The sequence below is a fragment of the Panicum virgatum genome, chromosome 7K, assembly GCF_016808335.1.
Source record: "Panicum virgatum strain AP13 chromosome 7K, P.virgatum_v5, whole genome shotgun sequence".
Lineage (NCBI taxonomy): Eukaryota > Viridiplantae > Streptophyta > Magnoliopsida > Poales > Poaceae > Panicum > Panicum virgatum.
In genome coordinates this window covers 46,477,848-46,499,419 of record NC_053142.1, presented here as the reverse complement: position 1 = coordinate 46,499,419, position 21,572 = coordinate 46,477,848, and the positions used below count along the sequence as shown (strand labels likewise).

At 46.6% G+C, this 21,572-nt stretch overlaps 1 protein-coding gene across 3 annotated transcripts; it reads left to right on the top strand.

The window, feature by feature from the left end:
- The first annotated feature begins 96 nt into the window (after positions 1 to 96).
- On the top strand, positions 97 to 21,319 carry LOC120641695 (putative DNA ligase 4). Of its 3 annotated transcripts, XM_039917896.1 has the most exons (29): positions 99 to 286; positions 443 to 837; positions 1,330 to 1,421; positions 1,546 to 1,631; positions 1,733 to 1,869; positions 2,197 to 2,271; positions 2,420 to 2,511; positions 2,647 to 2,718; positions 3,090 to 3,169; positions 3,257 to 3,294; positions 3,397 to 3,403; positions 9,006 to 9,161; positions 9,404 to 9,479; positions 9,591 to 9,715; positions 9,821 to 9,855; positions 10,099 to 10,157; positions 10,516 to 10,599; positions 10,746 to 10,838; positions 10,931 to 10,979; positions 11,108 to 11,195; positions 11,323 to 11,532; positions 11,633 to 11,758; positions 11,850 to 11,949; positions 12,029 to 12,134; positions 12,747 to 12,877; positions 12,961 to 13,119; positions 13,217 to 13,372; positions 13,483 to 14,433; positions 21,135 to 21,319. In XM_039917896.1, exons 2-28 carry the CDS (start codon positions 499 to 501, stop codon positions 14,354 to 14,356), a joined length of 3,645 nt encoding a protein of 1,214 aa, XP_039773830.1. In that variant the 5' UTR covers positions 99 to 286; positions 443 to 498; the 3' UTR covers positions 14,357 to 14,433; positions 21,135 to 21,319. The 3 variants fall into 3 exon arrangements, with proteins under 3 accessions (XP_039773828.1, XP_039773829.1, XP_039773830.1); XM_039917894.1 differs by lacking the exon at positions 3,397 to 3,403 and having other exon boundaries at positions 97 to 286; positions 8,996 to 9,161; XM_039917895.1 differs by lacking the exons at positions 3,397 to 3,403; positions 21,135 to 21,319 and having other exon boundaries at positions 97 to 286; positions 8,996 to 9,161; positions 13,483 to 14,496.
- The last annotated feature ends 253 nt before the right edge of the window (positions 21,320 to 21,572 follow it).

The window sequence follows — 21,572 nt, the reverse complement described above, 5'->3', positions numbered from 1 at the left end:
TAGTTGAACGAGGTCCAGAAAACAAGCCCAGTTGGCGCCCTCCAAACTGGCCCATATAAACTTAGGCCCGAACTGCTCGGTTGTGCTCGATCAACTTCAACTAGGCCTGTCAGCCGGCAGGCGGAGTGGAAGCGCCGGAGTAGAGCAGGGCAGCAGCAGGCCGCCGTCGGCGGCGGCCAGGGTGTGTTCTGGAGCGGGCCAGTGGGCGGCGAGGGTAGTCGCACGCGGCGGCGTCCGGACGTCCGTAGAGGCGGGGGAGCGCGTCCGCCTCCGCGCTTTCCTCGAGGTGACCCCCGAATTCCCCATTGTTTACCCATGAATCTCCTTTCACAAATTGGTAGCGCTGCAGTGGTTTGAATCATAATCGATTAATCGTGCCCGATATTCCTTTGACCCTGACATTTCACTGTCGTTTTTCCCCTTTTTTTTGGATTACGGAAAGGAAATTGCACGTTCGGTTTGACCTTCGACATCCCAGTTCCCACAACACCGCCGGCGATGGCGGCGAAGGTGCGGTTCGGCCTCCTGGTGGCGATGTTCCAGGCCATGTCGGGCGACAAGAGGTCGGCGAAGAAGCGCGCCCGCCTCAGCGCTTTCCTCGACCGGGCCTACGTCCCCAGCGGCGGTAGGGATGACTTCTTCAGCGCGCTGCGCCTCGTCCTCCCGGGGCTCGACCGCGAGCGCGGCACCTACGGGCTTAAGGAAGCCGCCCTCGCCGCCGTGCTTGTCGACGCCCTGGGCATCGCCAAGGACTCCCCCGACGCCGTCCGGCTCATCAACTGGCGCCGCGGCGGGGGTGGACGCAACGCCGGCAACTTCGCGCTTGTCGCAGCTGAGGTACATTAGCACTGCAGCTGCACTTCCGGTCCTCCGCTTCCCAATTTCACATTCTCTCTAACTGAGCTGTCCTACCTCGACCTTGTCTGATGGCAATGTGAAATCTGTTCGATTGCTAGTGGTTTGCGTGTTAATGTCTGTTTAGGTTTAACTTAGTTGTGTGTATGAATTGGGCGATCAGCTTAAGCTCTAGCTGCTGAATATTAGTAGCAGGTTTGCTTCTTCGGACTGTATTTCTCTCTGGGTCGATGGATCGAGCAATCAATCTTTTTTGGTACATGCCATGTGTCAATAATGTTCTCCTGCTTAAAATATGTGGAATCTGTCTTGATCTTTATTTGGTTTCATCTGGTTGGATGGGTGTGGTTTGGATTGAAAATTTTGGTTCAGTCTAGAACTATTATAGCTAGATTTCTTGATTAAAGTGCCATCTTAGTCATTGTGGTTCGCGAGCAGCTACCTTGCCTAAGTTATGTATTGGTTGCTACCCAGGTCTTGCAGCGGAGGCAAGGTATAACGTCTGGTGGATTGACAATAAAGGAGGTCAATGATGCACTTGATCGTTTAGCTGCAACTGAGAACAGGTAGCTAATGCAGCTATTTGCATTTGTGTATGCCAGAAATGTCCAGGGAGTTTTTTTTCCCAAAAAAACTTTCACTGTCTTTTGAAAAAGAAATGTCAAGAGTTCTCTTTCTCATTCTTGATAGGTCTGAGAAGGCCGCAATTCTTTCTAGTCTGATCAAGAAAACCAATGCCCTTGAAATGAAGTGGCTTCTGATGATTATTCTTAAAGGTGTGATATCTCTGCCCATTCTCTTATTTGGTGAGATTTCCTATAGTTTTGCTGCAATCCTGCAGTATTTTGCATTGCCTTTGATGTTTGGCTTTTTGTAGATTTGAAGTTGGGGATAAGTGAGAAGAGCATATTTGATGAATTTCATCCTGATGCCCAAGACTTGTTCAATGTCACTTGTGACTTGAAATTCGTCTGTGAGAAGCTCAATGATCGAAGCCAAAGGCATAAACGCCAGGTGATGGTGCTGAATTTATTTTATTGGACCTTTTCTTTCCATTACTTAATCTTAACGCAACATGCCAACATCATAACCCCAGAAAAATGTTATTTTGTCAAAAACTTTTCTCACCCACTGTTTTGCATGTGCATGTTCTGTTGGATTTGGGTGAGCATTTGGATTTATTTATATAGACATGTACCACTCATAAAAAAGCAATGGTCTTATGACTTCTGTTGTTCTTCTGTATTGCAGTTGTGGTACTTATAGATAAGATTTATTTATTTGTTTATTTTGGGGTTCGAAGTTTATTGTTGCATGACACCCTTTATCGTGTACGACCAGGATATAGAAGTTGGGAAGGCTGTCAGGCCTCAGCTAGCTATGCGAGTCCGTGATGCTTCAGCTGCTTGGAAGAAGGTCTTCCCCCAACGTTCCTTTGCTCTTTTCTTCTTCGATCTACTATTATTACTGCATAAGTTGTAGCCGTTTCTAAGTGAATATCTTCTTTATACTTCTTGTAAATAACTGGAATTTGCTTGGTCATCATATCACTCCCTTTGTCCAGCTTCACGGAAAACAAGTGGTTGCTGAGTGCAAATTCGATGGTGACCGTATTCAAATTCACAAAAATGGGGAAGAGATTCATTTCTTCTCTAGGTAATTAAATTGGTTGCTATTTACTTCCTGCATATTCATCTTGAACTTATTGGTTCCTTTTTGTTAGTTTTAATTCCTTGTTCATCAGTCGAGACAACAGCTTCTTGCGTGACTAACTTTATGTGTGCATATCAGGAGCTTTCTTGATCATTCTGAATACGCACCTGGGATGTCAAAGATTATTAAGGAAAATATCCTGGTTGACAGGTATCATTACTGTTTTCTAAAACAAAAAAAATCACAAAGATTGTACTTCTAGGCCGATTTACTTGATCACAACATTAAGCAGTATCCTAACATTGTTTTTTCCCTGTGAATTACTGTAGTTATGCATTATAAGATTTGTTCTTATGTTTACTTCAATATAAGGAATAGGTATGATTTAGATGAACTTCAGGTATTTTACATGTTATGAGCTTATAAGACCAATCATGAGTTTTTTTTTCCACAAAGTAGCCTGGTCTCTACATTAGTAGCTTCTTTTAGGATTTCAGTTGGTCCTTTTTTTAGGTCCCTTCACAGTGCAAATTTCCTGGTAACTCATGCTAGTTCGAATGCTAATTGATTTTAATAACCAGGTGTATATTGGATGGAGAAATGCTTGTCTGGGACACTGTGCTTAACCGTTTTGCTGAATTTGGTTCAAACCAGGAAATAGGTATTCTATATTCCATTGAAAAATCAGAAAAAGGAGTTACTTCTCCTGAATGTTTTATAGTGGATTAATGTAATTCTATTTTTGCAGCTAAGGCCGCAAGGGAGGGGCTGGAGACTGATCGACAGGTTATTTTCACGATACTTTTTCACATGTTTTTGTGTTGGTTTTATAGTGATCCTTCCACAAAATTTCCTACCTAACTGATTTTTTTATTGCTGGGCTTGCAGTTGTGCTGTATCCTTCATCTCTTGTACTTCTTGCATTCTTACTTATGTCCTGTTTGTTGGTGTATATTGAGCCCATGTATAGAGGCCTATCTAGAGGCCCATGTATAGGAACTATATATCCCATCTTTCTAGGGTTTGGAGGAATACAAGGCAATTATTCTCTCCAATATGGTATCATTAGCCTCGCCTCTCTCTTCCTCTCCCTCTCCCCTGCAGCAGCCGCCGCCGCCGGCGCCACCGCCTCCACCTCTCCTCCTTCCCACCCCCTTCCTCTACTCTGCTCCAGGCGCACCATGGCGTTGGGTCCTCTGCTCCCGGCGGCGCGTCCTCCTCTGCGCAGGGTGTCTGGCCGCCGGCGCCATGGCCCGCCGCCCTTGACGCTGCCCAGGGCGGGCAGGGCACGGGCGTCCCCCGCCATGGACGCCTGGCGCGGGCTTGGCCCGCGGCCTGCCGCCCTCGCTGCCGCCCGATCTGGTGCCTGGGCAGGGGGCGCCGCCGCCGCCGCCCTAAGCGGGCAGGGCGCGGGCGCCCCTGCCCCCGACGTCCCTGCCCCCGATGGTGCCCCTGCAGCCGGATCCTCGGGCGCGTGGCTGCCCTGCACGCCCCTGGCACCCGGATTGACGACAGCCTTCCCCGCTGCGGTGCCCGCGCCCCTGCACACGCCTGCGTGCCGCCGACCGTCGCCCGAGCTGCTCAGGCCGAAGCTGCACTCGCCGCGGCCCTTCTCGCCGCCACGTCCGCGGCTTCGGCGGCTTAGGAGCGCGTCCGTGCGACTGCGTTCGCTTGGGAGCGTCTTCAGCCCGTCGTCCCCTCCACCGAGCACGGCGCTCTGTCCTCCCACCAGGCTCCGCCCTCTGGATCTGGACCCCGGACCGACCCCCTCCTTGGTGCTCCTCTCACCGGCCAGACCGTGGGGGAGGTCGCGGGCGTCGTCGTCGGGGCAGACGTGGTGGTGCTGGCGGCGCTCCTTCTGGTGGTACTGGTGGAGGCCGTCGGGGCACTCCGACCCCGACTCCGGCTCCCACTCCTACTCCTGGCCCTGGAGGTACGCCCTAGCCATCCTTCAGCGTCCTATGGCCAGGGCGCATCCCGATGTGGCCGGTTCAGAGTCAGGGAGGGGGGTGGGCCCTCGCCCTCAGCCCCAGTCGGCGGCCATGCTCGCCGCTGCTGCTCCCTTGTTCGCGCCGTTCTGGACCCCGCTCGCTCCACCCAGTCAGCAGCTGACCTGGCCTGTGGGGTGGGACCAGACCGCACTGGCGCAGTCCTTCAGCGCCATGGTGCGGACGCCGTCGGTCATCACCGAGTGGATCGCCGACTCGGGTGCCTCCTTTCACACCACCCCACATGCCGGCATCCTCTCTTCTGTCCGACCCCCACACCCCTCTTGTCCTTCTTCCGTCATGGTTGGTGACGAGTCTTGCCTTCCTGTCACCGCCGTGGGTTCTGCTCCTGGCTCCTGGCTCCTTTCATCTTCCCAATGTTCTTGTTGCTCCTCAGATGGTTCATAACCTTCTTTCCATTCGTCAGTTTACAGTTGACAATTTTTGTTCCATCGAGTTTGATTCTTCTGGCCTCACTGTAAAGGATTTGGCCTCCCGGCGTCCGCTACTCCGGTGTGACAGCACGGGGCCCCTTTACACCCTTCGTCTTCCTTCTTCCGCTGCACCACTCTCGCCTTCTTCGCCCTGGCCGTCTTGGTCTGCTGCTTTTGCCGCGACGCCGTCTTCCACCACCTGGCACCGTCGCCTTGGCCACCCTGGCCGCGTCGTCTTGGCCACCCTGGCCGCGACGTTCTCGCTCAGCTTAGTCTTAGTACTGATGTTACTGGTACTAGGGCTCCTGCTGAGCACCTCTGCCATGCTTGCCAGTTTGGTCGTCATGTTCGGCTTTCTTTTTCCTCTTCTTCTTCGCATGAGACGCATGCCTTCGATCTTGTTCACTGTGACCTGTGGACCTCTCCTATTCTCAGCCTCTCTGGCTACAAATACTATCGGGTGGTGGTTGATGATTTCTCACACTACTCTTGGACTTTCCCTTTGCGCGCCAAGTCTGAGACCTTCCCCACTCCCCTCCACTTCTTTGTCTGGGTGTCCACTCAGTTCGGCCTCACCATTAAGGCCGTCCAGTGTGACAACGGGCGTGAGTTCGACAACTCCACCTCCCGTTCTTTCTTCCTCTCGGGGTGTTTAGCTGCGTATGTCTTGTCCGTATACCTCTCCCCAGAACGGCAAGGCTGAGCAGATGATTCGCATGACGAACGACGTCGTGCGCACCCTTCTGATCCAGGCCTCTCTGCCCCCGCGCTTCTGGGCCGAGGGCCACCACACCGCCACCTACTTGATTAACCGTCTTCCGTCCACTGCTTCCCCTGCTCTCACTCCACACCACGCTCTCTTCAATACCCCTCCTCGCTACGACCACCTTCGGGTCTTCGGGTGTGCGTGTTACCCTAACACCTCCGCCATTGCTCCTCACAAGCTGGCGCCCCGCTCGACTCGTCGTGTGTTTTTTGGGTACTCTCCTGACCACAAGGGGTACCGATGTTTTGACCTCACCTCTCGCCGCGTCCTAATCTCCCGACACGTCGTGTTTGACAAGTCGGACTTCCCCTACTCCACCTCATCCACACCTTCTCCTGACCCCGAGTTGGAGTCGCTGTTTCCGACTGACCTGGTGGTTCATCCACCTTTACCTGTCTGTCCTTTCCCTGCAGGTTTTCCCGGTGCACGGGCACCGCTTCCGGTGACCCCTGCTGCGCCCAGCGTGGCTCCGGTGCCCGCCGTCGCGCCACGCGCGGCCCTAGGACCTCATGTCGTGCCGTGCGCGGCCCCGGGGTCTCCTGCTGTGCCACGTGCGGCCCCGGTGCCTCCTCCTGCACCTGCGCGGTACGCTCAGCCGGTGCAGGTGTACTAGCGTCGTTCGGCGCCCACACTGGCGCCGCCTCCGGCTCCAGAGGCTCCTGCGACGCCTACACCGAAGCCGCTGCTGCCGCCGCCTCCACCGACTCGCTCTCGAGTTGAGCCGGACTCTTTCCGCCACCGAGGGGGAGCCGCGGGTCTCTCCGGTACCCTCCTCTGTCCGCGACGCCCTGGCGGATCCTCACTGGCGTTGCGCGATGGAAGAGGAGTACGCGGCTTTTCTTGCCAACCAGACGTGGGACCTCGTGCCGCATCCGTCTGTTGGCAATGTGGTCACAGGCAAGTGGATCTGGACGCATAAGCGTCGGGCTGACGGCACACTGGAGCGCTACATGGCTCGCTGGGTTCTCCGGAGTTTCACCCAGCGGCCTGGTGTGGACTACGATGAGACCTTCAGTCCAGTGGTGAAGTCCGCTACGGTGCGCACGGTCCTCTCGCTTGCACTCTCTCGCTCCTGGCCTGTGCACCAGCTGGATGTGAAGAATGCGTTTCTTCACGGCACTCTGTCAGAGACTGTCTACTGCTCTCAGCCGGCGGGATTTGTGGACTCGAGTCGTCCGAATATGGTATGCCGGCTCAACAAGTCCCTCTATGGTCTGAAGCAGGCTCCTCGGGTCTGGTACTCGGTTCGCCACGTTCTTGCTGACTTTGGGGTTCACCGAGGCCAAGACTGATACTTCTCTGTTCATCTACCGCCGTGGGGATGAGACTGACTATCTGTTGCTCTATGTTGATGATATTGTGCTCACCGCCTCCAGTCAGCAGTTGCTTGAGCGCGTCATCTCCTCTCTGCAGCGGGAGTTTGCTATGAAGGATCTTGGTCAGCTCCACCACTTCTTTTGCGTTACTGTTGAGACTCGCCCGTCTGGCCTGTTCCTTCAACAGCGGCAGTATGCACTCGACATTCTAGAGCGGGCTGGGATGACTGATTGCAAGCCATGCTCCACTCCTGTCGATACTCAGGCGAAGCTGTCTACTGATCTGGGTGATCCCGTGGCTGATCCTACTGTCTACCGGAGCCTCGCCGGTGCCTTGCAGTACCTGACCTTCACCCGGCCGGATCTCACCTATGCCGTTCATCAGGTCTGTCTTCACATGCATGATCCCGGGAGTCTCACCTTGCTGCAGTGAAGCGTCTCCTCCGCTACGTCCGTGGCACTGTTGGTAGCAATGAAAATGGACGGAAAAACCTCATTTCTACTTCTGTTTCTATATTTTTTTGGCGAAAACGGGATCGGGTTCGGAAAATACGGGTACGGAAACGGGATCGGGTTACGCGGAAGTACGGAAACGAACCAATACAGATGTTGAGCCGGAAAGAATAACGCGATCAAATATTCTCGAGTATACATTAACAAAGTCACAAAATAATATATACGTATGAAGTTATTAGTCCAATATTCACTAGTATGCCATGTGTTAACATGTTAACATGCATACTTAGTGATTGGTATGTTTTTGAACATATCAATTTTTAGACATCTTATGTAGATTAAAAACGGGATGAAAAACGGAATAAATACGGGTCAATTCCATGTAAAAACGGGATTCCTCGGAAATGGACGGAGAAACATCATTTCTACTTCCGTAAATACGAAAACGGGATCCCACAAATACGGAAACGGACGGACAAAAATAGAAAATGGAACGGATCGGAATGGGAATATTTCCGTCCGTTTTCAACCCTAACTGTTGGTTTCGGCTTGGTTCTTCACCGCTCTCCCACCTCTGAGCTGGTGGTCTACACCGACGCTGACTGGGCTGGCTGCCCGGACACTCGCCGCTCCACTTCCGGCTACGCCGTCTTCCTGGGCAGCAACCTTGTCTCCTGGTCGTCCAAGCGGCAGCCGGTTGTTTCCCGCTCCAGTGCCGAGGCGGAGTACCGGGCTGTCGCTAACGGCGTGACGGAGGCGTCCTGACTACGACAGCTCTTGGCGGAGCTCCACAGCATGCTCGCCAAGAGCACGCTCGTCTACTGCGACAACGTCAGCGCCGTGTATCTCTCCACCAACCCCGTTCAACATCAGCGGACGAAGCACGTGGAGATCGACCTACACTTCGTGCACGACAGGGTCGCCGTCGGCGATGTTCGGGTACTCCATGTCCCGACCACCTCCCAGTTTGCCGACATTTTCATCAAGGGACTACCCTCCTCGACCTTCTCGGAGTTTCGCTCCAACCTCAACGTAGCAGGTGGCTAGTTGTGGCTGCGGGGGGTATTTGCCCTTTGTACTTTATTTTTGTCCAGTCTTGAACACCGCTGCGACGGTAGTTCAGACTGCAGGGGGGTGTTGGCTTTCTTGTTGTCCAGTCTTGAACACCCTGCGCCGGTAGTTCAGACTGCGGGGGGGGGGGTGTTGGTGTATATTGAGCCCATGTATAGAGGCCCATCTAGAGGCCTATGTATAGGAACTATATATCCCACCCTTTTAGGGTTTGGAGGAATACAAGGCAATTATTCTCTCCAATACTGTTATTCATAACTCTTCAGTTTTTTAAGGAAAACTCATACCTGCATGTTGGACAATGCGATACGATTGTCTGAATACTCTAATTCTATTAATTTCAGTATATGGCTATCAGCAAATGAATCCTAGCATATGTTGTCCTAGGTTAGCACTTCGTTTCAAATTAACATATTTATTTCCTTTTCCTGTTTGTCATGTTTTGCTTGACACTAGCAATATATAGATGTTGCTTTCGACATCCTTTATGCTGGAGATACCAGTGTTATCCACCAAAGCTTGACAGAGCGGCAAGAAATTCTACAGAAGGTTGTGAAACCTTTAAAGGGTCATCTCGAGCTTTTGATCCCAACAGGTGGTCTAAATGTCCATCGGCCTTCAGGTAGCTTATGACTATTTTACGGTTTGTATGTTTGTTTTCTGATGAATGTGTTTGAGCTCTCCCACTTACAAAATAGATTACTACGTACAATGGATCCCAATAGCTCGATCTAGCATGTTGACTGAACTTATTTTGCTGTGTCTTTAATTTTCTTCAGAAGAGTCAAATGTTATGTTCTATTATGTTGTTATTCATTTGACCTCCCATTAGTAGCTGACACTAAGTATACTTGCAATCTGTAGATGAACCGTGCTGGTCCATTATTGCACATAATCTTGAAGATGTTGAGAAATTCTTCAAAGATACTATCGATAACAGGTATCTCCCACCTCCTTTGTAGGCAATAATTGGGTCAGCAACTTTTTGCAGTAAAAAGAAAAATCTTTTAGGTTTGATCTCGTGGCTGTTCAATTGATTAATTGTGGTTAGAGACGAGGGCATTATACTGAAGGACCTTGATTCCAAATGGGAGCCTGGTGATCGAAATGGAAAGTGGCTTAAACTAAAGCCTGATTATATACACGCTGGTGCTGATCTTGATGTTATTATTATAGGTAAGCAGCTTTCTCTGTAAGTGAAGAATAAACAATAAAATATTAGCAACTTGTGAGTGAATACATTGAATGAATTTGAGGATATGTTTACCCCTTTGTTGTTAGGAGGATACTATGGATCTGGACGTCGAGGAGGAGAGGTGCGATATACATCCTTATTTTGAAATACACATATTCTTGGCTTATCTTTCTAGTTTCAGCGTTATGGCTAGTTGGTTGTAAATATCATAATGTCTTCCTAGCGCATATAGTCTTGTACTGGTACTATATAATCAGAACAAAGAAATGCATTTTATTTACTGTCAAGACTCTTGCTCTTAGTTTTTTTTTGTTTCAAGTAAAATGCCATTAGAAGCTGACCATTATTCTTAACTGATTTATAGGTTGCACAGTTTTTAGTTGGCCTTGCAGTGCCTTCAGATGATAACAGTTATCCCAAAAGGTAAGCAGAGGTTTCTCCACCCATTATCTATACCCCGTAGAGAGACAATTGTAGGTGAACATCATAATAGTGAGATGTGGTTAATAATTTGGCTCTACTCAATTTTAGTTAAGATTTGCTGATAGGCATGCATGCATGAATACCTTTCATGTCGTTCACTATTACATATTCTGCTAGTAGTTGTATGCATTTCCTACCTGTATTTGGCAAGCAAGACATGGAAAATTCATGTTCGTAGTAATTATTAGATGTGATGTTCTTACCATCGTACATCTCTAATTAGGTTTTATATGGTCAGAATTTGTTTCATCATTCTATGATGTTCCTTACTTGTTTTCTATCGTGTACACTTTTCAAGATTTCTTTCCTTTTGCCGGGTTGGCACTGGCCTCTCTGATGAAGAGCGTGATGCTCTTGTCACCAAACTGAAGCCTTATTTCAGGTAACTTTGTTTCTTCTGTTGCATACTTATTGTTTGGTATTTTGTGCAAGTATGTCTCATCAGTCGTCAATGCTCATCGGCAATTCTATTACTCTCAGGCTCTAAATTCCCTTCTCATTCTCTCATATTGTGGTATTTTGACTCAGGAAAAATGAGTACCCCCAAAAACCTCCCAAATTTTATGAAGTTACAAATAACTCAAAGGAGAGGCCAGATGTTTGGATAGATAGCCCTGATAAGTAAGCTCTATTTAATTATTTGAGTCCTTGCTAAACCATTTTCACAAATACAGGAATCGCATGATATGCTAAATCACTAATTGCATTTGCAGGTCAGTCATAATGTCTGTGACAAGTGACATTCGTACAATCAAGTCCGAGGTATTTGAAAAATCAAACACTTAGTATTGCACTTCAGTCTGTAACATCATTATGCTTGGGACTGATTTTTCTTGTGCGACAGCTGATGTGTTTCTAACTGGCTTTTAACAACTTTCAATCTTTTGTAGGTATTTGCTGCTCCATACTGTTTGAGATTCCCCCGTATTCAGAGAGTGAGATATGATAAGCCATGGCATGAGTGCCTTGATGTTCAGGGTAACTATTTTGCTTAAACTTAATATCGTGTGTTTGGAACCTTAAGTTTTCCTTCAGTAGTTTACAAGAGCTTACATCTTCATTATATCTCAAGGATGAATTCTCTATAACATGATGATCATTGCAGCATTTGTGGACATTGTGCATTCAAGTAATGGAACAACACAAAGGGCGGCAGATGATAACAGCCTGGAGAATGATAACACAAAACGTTCAAGAACAACCAAAAAAGGGGAGAAGAAGAAGAAGAGTGCCTCAATCATCCCTTCACATTTAATGAAGACTGATGTATCAGGTCTCAAGGGAGAAACGCTGATATTTGCAAACATGATTTTCTGTATCCTTTCCTAGCTACACTTGTTCTACAAGACAAAGACTAATATATACATTTACAGAATACTGTAAAGTAGAAGGGGTTTATTCCTTATCTTACTTAGATTTTGTCAACATTCCATCATCATATAATCTCGAATATTTTCATAAACTAGTTGTGGAAAATGGGGGATCTTTCTCCATGAATCTGAATGACTCTGTTACTCACTGCATAGCTGCGGAGAAGAAAGGTATTTATTTATTCAAGAGTCCCCCATTGTCTTTAACAATAGGATATTGAAATACATGTAGTTTGAACGGTATTTGCATGTTAACTTTCAGGTATCAAGTATCAAGCAGCCATACGTCAGGGAAGGATCATTCACTATGACTGGATATTGGACTGTTGCAAGGAAAAACGTCCTCTTCATTTGCAACCTAAGTTTGACCTTTTGACTTGAGCCCAAATTTATTTCCCAAATTCTTTATCAAAATAGTCTAATGCAATTGTCATTGTACAGGTATATACTTTTTCTTGCTGATTTTGCCAGGCACAAATTTCCTGAAGAGATTGATTCATATGCTGACTATTACTACTGGGACATTGATATTGCTGACCTCAAGCAGGTACCACATTATCTGCAGTAGATTTATTCTCTTCAAATACTCTAATACTTCAGCACATAGGACACATAACAATAACTCAAAATTGAAGATGGACCACTGTGGCGCCTGAACTAGCATAATTAAGTAATCATGCAATCAGCCAGTTAGTGAAAGGTGCATATACTAAACAATGAACTTTGTGAATAACCTCTCACTTGACTATCTAAATCATGATCTTCTAGATAGTAAAAATAAACATGTATGGGGCATCCCTCATGTATAAATAAGCCATACAGAAGTACGAGGGATTTTCCTCTTCTAATCTCCTCTTCCTAATTATGGTTCATACAAAATCAGTGACTGTTAGGTTTGCATGATAGCACCCTAAGATGGGCTGTCATGTGATTCTTTTCTGTAGCCTTCTGTTATTTGCAACTTTGCCCTGACATCCTAAATGTGTTAGTATTTTTTGTCACAGGCAATTTTTGTACTTAGAACTATGTGCTTGATAGTCTAGTAATGGAGAAGATGTTGCTGACTTTACTTGAAATATTGGCTGTTCTTTTTTCCTTCTACAAGCACAGATTCACAATGAACCATTTTGATACTTCTTTCCATTTTTCATTTAATCAGATTTTCAGTAACATCGACAAAGTTGCTGATGATTCGAATATGGTCAGTCAGTACAAAAAGAAGCATTGCATAGACGAGAGATTCTGCTTCTTCCAGGGTTGCTGTGTCTACTTCCATAATACACCCTTAGTGTAAGCCTCATTTACTGTCAAGTAACATTGTCTTCCATAATGCGTCTCCTTATTTGTTTTTCACCTTTTTTTTTCTCCTGGAGGAATGCGGACTACAATGTAATATCTGGTATTGCCCTGAAGTGGATGAAGCAGGGTCTAACAATGCGTGGTGGTCAAGTCTGCAGCAGCATTGCTTCAGCAACTCATTTGGTTCTAATTTCAGTTTTACAGACATACAACTTTGACATCCTGTACAAGAGGTACTAATTTATTGCTTATGATATCTTTTAGATTTGTTTGTGGCTTTTGCGAGAGAACAAAATGGAATTCATGGGACTCCATTGGTTGTTTATACAGCTTCCCTCCTGCTGAAAGACGTTACCTACATGACAAAAGATTGCATGTTGTCAGTAATAAGTGGTTGGAAGATTCAGTGGAGAAACAAATGAAGCTGTCTGAAACTGCTTACAACCTTAAACCAGATACACTAGAAGAGCTAGAAATTGAAAGGAGGTAATTGGTGAATGTTCAGATAATGATTTTTTAATATTGAAATATTTTCGTTTTGGTTATTTTCAAATCTCTTACAATCTCATCTTTCATCTATTTCTAATTTGTTTCAGTGAGGAAACTGTTCACCCTCTGGGTCATAAGTTTGAGGAACACAAGGAGGTTGAAAGAGCAAACGTCAAATATGCCCCAAGGAAAAGGAGCAGGGCAGCCAGTAGTTCAAGGGCTGCAAAAGCTGCTCCTAGACCAATCCGGCGAACAAGGGCAAGAAGAGGAAACCAGCAAGCAAAAATAGGCGATGATGTTGAATCGGAAGAAAGTGTTCCTGATAAATGTCAAGGTGATCAAAATATGGACACGGACTACATCTCTAATGAGATTGGAAAAGGTATCAGCAACAAAGAGCAACGACCGTCCCAAGCTGCTTCCAGACCAGTCCCGAGAACAAGGGCTAGGAGAGGAAATCAGCATGCAAAGATAGATGATGGAGAATCTGAAGAAAGCAGGCCTTGTGAAACAGGTAAAGAAGATCAAAAGTTGAATGCGGATTACATCTCTAAGACGGAAGCAGATAACAGTGAGAAAGACCAGGGACCACCTCCAGCTGCCCAGTTTGTCACTTTGATGGAGCAAGAACCCGAAGGTGTCAAATCGAACACCATGGAGGAGAAACAAGGCAGTCCTTTCCACCAAAGAACAAGTGCTGCTGAAGTGACGAGCAGTGTGCCGGGTGAGAAGATAGAACAGATGGTAGATCCGTTGCACGCAATGCTTCTGGATATGATACCAACCCTGAGCACGACAAGGTCACAAGGTGCAACCAGGGTGCCACCTGAGGTATTAACTTACACATCCAAAAATTCTGATATTCCGGTGACAGATGCAGGAACCTCCGGGGTTCCAGCGCCAGACCCGAATGCAGCTCCTCCAAAGAAGAAAAAGGTCAGTTACAAAGATGTTGCTAGTGAGCTTCTCAAAGATTGGTGACGCAGCTTTGTCAACTGGGTTTAACCTGTGATGCGGAACTTCAGTTACAATTGTGGTAACTATGTTGTAAATAGGATAAAAGTGTTGGAGTAATGGGCTTGGCCCATTCATTCTAAAGCATTAAAAGAATTTAAAGCCCACTATTAATGCTAGGGAATCAATGCTTAATTCCGTACCGGGAATTGAGGAGGATCTCAACCGACTTAAAAGGTGGACTTCGTGTACACCACTTGTGAAGCCGGTAAGAGGAGGACGGTGAACCACGCTCGCCTCGCCGGGCCGGGCCGTGGCCGAGACGAGACGAGGCGCGGCGCGGCCGGACGGGCGGGCGGTGCGCTGCGCGTACGCGGCCGGACGTGACGTGCAGGTGCCGGTGCGGTGCGGTGTGATGGCTATTTTGCCGTTGACAGCAATTAATCGTGCGATTAAACGTGCAATTAAATCTATAATTAATGGCCATAATCGCATCACCTAAATGACTCTGATGGTGTCCAGGTTCAACGATCCTGAGCACCTGAGTCACTATATAAGAAGTGCCATTCCCCTCATCCATTCTGCACCAGAGCACTGAGGCAACTCGGCTCCTCTCCTCTCTTCTCCCTCTCCAGTTGCAATAACTGAGTTCCCCAACGCTAATTTCTGCGCACACAGAATTAGCGTGAGCAGGCCTCCGAAACCTTGCTCGCCTTGAGATCCTGCACGGGATAGGCGGGCAATCAGGTTTTTGGGTAACGCTTTAGCGTGACTGCTCAAAAATACAAAGGCTTTGCCCGATTGAACGACTACTTCCTGGTGGACGAGCCGAACGACTACGTCGACTACATTCTGGTGGCCGAACGACTACGTCGACTACATCTTGGTGACCGTTCGCGGGACTGCACTGCGAACTTCTTCCTGCACCGATTTAGTTCGACTACTTCGACTGAGGCCAACCGAGTAGATGTCTACTCCAGTTGGTAACAGCGCAGCCAATGCCTCCGGCAACGGCCCCGCTTCAGGGTACTCCCTGAAACTTTGGTTATTTATATTGTTTATGCTTATATGTGTGATAAGTATAAACATGTTCACATGTTTTATTTTACTCCTTAAAGTCATAGAAATATTGCTAGTTTATACATTTAATTTTGGAATTAAATTGTGCCCGAAATTGCCTAAATTTCTAACAATCCAAAAACCTGATTGTGTTAATAGGCTTTCGGTATCTAGCTTTGCTGCATCAATCAAACCACCACCTTTTGATGGTTCAAATTACAAACGTTGGCAAGAGAGGCTTATACTGTGGTTAACACTATCGAGAGTGATCCATGTGAAAGAGGGTAAGCCTGAACAATTCTCTCTAGAGGAAGGGAGTGCGTTCGATGAGGCTGATATCCTCTTTCGAGGCTTGATCATTAGTGTTCTCGGTGATAACCTGGTGGATTCTTATATCCGGCTGCCAACTGGCAAAGCATTGTGGGATGCTCTTGAGGCTCAATATGGAGTATCTGACGCCGGGAGTGAGTTGTATATCATGGAGCAGTTCCTTGAGTACAGGATGGTCGAAGACCGTTCTGTAGTGGAACAGGCTCATGAAATACATACTCTGGCAAAAGATCTCAAAAATTGCAGCAAAGAGTCCCCATGTGTGTTACCCAATAAGTTTGTGGCCGGAGGTATAATCTCTAAGCTGCCATCTTCTTGGAGGGACTTTGCTACTTCTCTAAAACACAAGAGACAGGAGTTCACAATAGATGGACTCATAGGGACTCTTGATGTTGAGGAGAAGGCGAGAGCAAAGGACATACGTGGGAAAGGAGATGTTGGTGCTTCAAGTGCCAATCTTGTTCAGAAGAACAACTCCCACAAGAACAAGAAAAAGCCACCGCAGAACCAACCAAAGACTAAGAAGACAACCACTTTTAAGAAGAAGAAGACGGGAGCTTGCTGTGTGTGCGCTAGTACGGATCACTTTGCTGCAAAGTGTCCGAACCGCAAAGGCAACGACTCCGCCAACATGGTTATTAGCGAGCCTGGAGGAACTTCGGGGTACGGTAATTTATTACCTACTGTTCTTTCAGTCTTTGGTTCACCCGAGTGGTGGGTTGACACTGGTGCTAATATTCATGTTTGTGCTTATGCTTCTTTGTTCTCTTCTTACCAGACCGGCGGGACTTCCTCCTTGCTGATGGGAACGGATCACATGCGCGTGTTCTTGGTGTTGGTACGGTAAATCTGAAGTTTACTTCGGGGAAGACCGTGCAGCTGAAGAACGTGCAGCATGTCCCCACCATGAAGAAGAATTTAGTCAGCGGCTCTCTACTGTGTAGAGATGGTTTCAAATTAGTCTTTGAGTCCAATAAATGTATCTTGTCTAAGTTTGGTACTTTTGTTGGAAAAGGTTATGAAAGCGGAGGCTTGTTCCGTCTTTCTTTGTCAGATGTTTGTAATAAAATTGCATACAATGTTATTAACGTTGATGAAATAAATGTTTGGCAATCGAGGCTTTGTCACGTTAATTTTGGTTGTATGATGCGCTTAGCTAATTTGAGCTTAATTCCAAAGTTCACTTTTGTCAAAAATTCTAAGTGTCATGTATGTGTTGAATCAAAACAAACTCGTAAGCCTCATAAGACCGCGGAGGCAAGGAGCTTGGCACCCTTAGAATTAATTCATTCCGATTTGTGCGAAATGAATGGAGTGTTGACAAAAGGTGGTAAAAAATATTTCATGACTTTGATTGATGATAGTACTAGATTTTGTTACATCTATTTGTTGAAGTCAAAAGATGAAGCTTTACACTACTTTAAAATCTATAAAGCTGAAGTAGAAAACCAACTTGAGAGAAAGATCAAAAGAGTTAGGTCAGATCGTGGTGGCGAGTATTTCTCAAATTTATTTACTTTATTCTACGAGGAACATGGTATTATTCATGAGAGGACGTCTCCCTATTCACCTCAGTCAAATGGGGTTGCCGAAAGAAAGAACCGCACTCCAACGGATTTGGTTAACGCCATGTTAGATACAGCGGGACTTTCCAAGGAATGGTGGGGTGAGGCTATATTGACTGCATGTCATGTCCTAAACCGTGTTCCTACAAAGAATAAAGAGATAACTCCATTCGAGGAATGGGAGAAGAAAAGGCCAACACTGTCATACTTACGTACATGGGGTTGTTTGGCAAAAGTGAGTGTGCCAATAATCAAGAAACGTAAGCTTGGACCTAAAACTGTGGATTGTATCTTTTTAGGTTATGCTATTCACAGCGTTGGATATAGATTTTTAATTGTGAAATCTGGAGTACCTGACATGCATGTTGGTACTATAATGGAGTCCAGAGATGCTACATTTTTTGAAAACATTTTTCCCATGAGAGATGAAACAAGTTCATCTAGGCAAGAGTTCATCGAGGATGATGGCTCTGCTGAGCCGATAGAACACAATGAACATACACTTGTAGAAAATCCTGAGGAGGATAACAATGATGCTCCGAGAAAGAGCAAGAGACAAAGGACTGTAAAGTCTTTTGGTGATGATTTCATTGTATACCTCATAGATGATACACCCAGAACCATTGAAGAGGCATATTCATCTCCTGATGCTGACTATTGGAAGGAAGCAGTAAGGAGTGAGATGGATTCTATTATGTCTAATGGAACCTGGGAGGTCGTTGAACGTCCTTATGGATGTAAACCGGTTGGATGCAAGTGGGTGTTCAAGAAAAAGCTTAGGCCAGATGGTACTATTGAAAAGTACAAGGCTAGGCTTGTGGCCAAGGGTTATACCCAAAAAGAAGGAGAAGATTTCTTTGACACTTATTCACCAGTTGCCCGATTGACCACAATTTGAGTGTTACTTTCCCTGGCAACCTCTTATGGTCTTCTCGTTCATCAGATGGACGTTAAGACGGCTTTCCTCAATGGAGAGTTAGAAGAGGAGATCTATATGGATCAGCCGGATGGGTTTGTATCAAAGGGTCAAGAAGGAATGGTTTGTAAGTTGTTAAAATCTTTATATGGTCTCGAGCAAGCGCCTAAGCAGTGGCATGAAAAGTTTGATAGAACTTTGACCTCTGCCGGCTTTGTTGTGAACGAAGCTGACAGATGTGTGTACTATCGCTATGGTGGGGTTAAAGGAGTGATTTTGTGCTTGTATGTGGTTGACATATTGATCTTTGGCACTAGCCTTAATGTGATTAAGGAAGTCAAAGAGTTTTTATCTCAAAATTTTGAGATGAAGGATCTGGGAGAAGCTGATGTTATCCTTAATATAAAATTGGTAAAAAAGATCAATGGTGGGGTGATTCTTACACAGTCTCACTATGTGGAGAAGGTGTTAAGTCGCTTTGGTTATAGCGACTATAAACCTGTCTCAACACCATATGATGCCAGTTTAATTCTTAGAAAGAACAAAAGGATAATGCGAGATCAGCTGAGATATTCTCAGATCATTGGTTCATTAATGTATTTAGCGAGCGCTACAAGACCTGACATCTCGTTTGCTGTAAGCAAACTGAGCCGGTTTGTTTCAAACCCGGGAGATGATCATTGGAAGGCTCTTGAAAGAGTAATGCGCTATCTGAAGGGGACAATGAACTATGGAATTCACTACACCGGGTACCCAAGGGTACTAGAAGGGTATAGTGATTCAAATTGGATTTCTGATGCTGATGAGATAAAGGCCACAAGTGGATATGTGTTTACACTTGGTGGTGGAGCTGTTTCCTGGAAGTCTTGCAAGCAGACCATCTTAACGAGGTCAACTATGGAAGCAGAACTCACAGCATTAGATACCGCCACTGTTTAGGCTGAATGGCTTCGTGAGCTCCTTATGGACTTGCCGATAGTTGAAAAACCGTTACCGGCAATCCTAATGAACTGTGACAATCAAACGGTAATTGTCAAGGTGAATAGTTCAAAGGATAACATGAAGTCATCTAGACATGTGAAAAGGCGGTTGAAATCTGTCAGAAAATTGAGAAACTCCGGAGTTATAGCCCTGGACTATGTTCAGACGGTTAAAAATCTGGCAGATCAGTTTACAAAGGGTCTTTCACGAAATGTGATAGACAATGCATCTATGGAATTGGGCTTGAGACCCACGTGAGTCATTCTATAGTGGAAACCTGTCCTATGTGATCGGAGATCCCGTGAATTATGATGGTGAAACAAACTAAAGTCTGACTGTGAGAAGAGAACCTTTGTGAAAAGGGCTCATTCCGTGTATAAGGTGCATTTCTCTTCTAATCTGTATGGCAGGTTGGTCTATACCTTAATGTGTGCCAGGTGGTTTCTTTTAAACAAATGAGTTGTTTTCTTGAAACAAAGATGTTGTCCTACAGAACATCTGAAAGGAACACACCTATATGAGTTTGACCACTGGTCATGGTCTATGAGAATTGGGTATTCTCTAGAAACTCATGAAGGGCCTGGAGTATGACTTATAAGCTCCAAACCGCGGGGATGCTTTTGCAGCCTAGTACCAGTGTAGAGCTCTGGTCAAACTTGTTTGCACAAAACTGGCAATTCAAGGCATAGTCCATTGCACAGTTGTGAATAAGTGTAGCCTTTGTCCTAGATGGAAGTTCAACTTAACAGTCTCTGTCGAATACTGGTATATCAATGAGGGAATGAGGGTATTTCTAGTGTGGCTTGAATTTCTTGGTGGGGATTGTTGGAGTAATGGGCTTGGCCCATTCATTCTAAAGCATTAAAAGAATTTAAAGCCCACTATTAATGCTAGGGAATCAATGCTTAATTCCGTACCGGGAATTGAGGAGGATCTCAACCGACTTAAAAGGTGGACTTCGTGTACACCACTTGTGAAGCCAGTAAGAGGAGGACGGTGAACCACACGCGCGCGCGCGCGCTCGCCTCGCCGGGCCGGGCCGTGGGCGAGGCGAGGCGCGGCGCGGCGCGGCGCGGCGCGGCGCGGCGGGCCGGCCGGACGGGCGGTGCGGTGCGGTGCGGTGCGCGTACGCGGCCGGACGTGACGTGCAGGTGCCGGTGCGGTGCGGTGCGGTGCGGTGTGATGGCTATTTTGCCGTTGACAACAATTAATCGTGCGATTAAACGTGCAATTAAATCTATAATTAATGGTCATAACCGCATCACCTAAATGACTCTGATGGTGTCCAGGTTCAACGATCCTGAGCACCTGAGTCACTATATAAGAAGTGCCATTCCCCTCATCCATTCTGCACCAGAGCACTGAGGCAACTCGGCTCCTCTCTTCTCCCTCTCCAGTTGCAACAACTGAGTTCCCCAACGCTAATTTCTGCGCGCACAGAATTAGTGTGAGCAGGCCTCCGAAACCTTGCTCGCCTTGAGATCCTGCACGGGATAGGCGGGCAATCAGGTTTTTGGGTAACGCTTTAGCGTGACTGCTCAAAAATACAAAGGCTTTGCCCGATTGAACGACTACTTCCTGGTGGACGAGCCGAACGACTACATCGATTACATTCTGGTGGCCGAACGACTACGTCGACTACATCTTGGTGACCGTTCGCGGGACTGCACTGCGAACTTCTTCCTGCACCGATTTAGTTCGACTACTTCGACTGAAGCCAACCGAGTAGATGTCTACTCCAGTTGGTAACAGCGCAGCCAATGCCTCCGGCAACGGCCCCGCTTCAGGGTACTCCTTGAAACTTTGGTTATTTATATTGTTTATGCTTATATGTGTGATAAGTATAAACATGTTCAAATGTTTTATTTTACTCCTTAAAGTCATAGAAATATTGCTAGTTTATACATTTAATTTTGGAATTAAATTGTGCCCGAAATTGCCTAAATTTCTAACAAAATGCATGTAAATATGCCTATCGATAACACCACTTTGGGTGTTCGTCTAGCTCTCTCGTACTAGTCCATATGTCGGCTGTTGAGAACAGGGACTGTTGAGGTCGAGCCTAGCAACACTGATGATGAATTTGACCATTATGCTTGCAAAATCCAGGGATTTTACAAGAATTTTTTGTAGGGAAAATGGAAGCATATGCTCTGCTCTGCCACTAGCTTTGTGTGTTGCCGCCATTATCTGTCACGTAGGGCAGGTAGCGGCCAGGTTACCTGGAGTTGTTGCTTGCAGACGGTGCAGGGCATGAGGAACTACTTCCGGTTCCGGCATGAGAATGTGATCGGTGCAGAGAAACCAAGAAGATGTTTCAGGCTTCGGCATTCTGCTCTGACGGCGCTGGTGAGCTGAAGGCTGGTTGGTTTGGTGGCCGCTGCCATTGGCG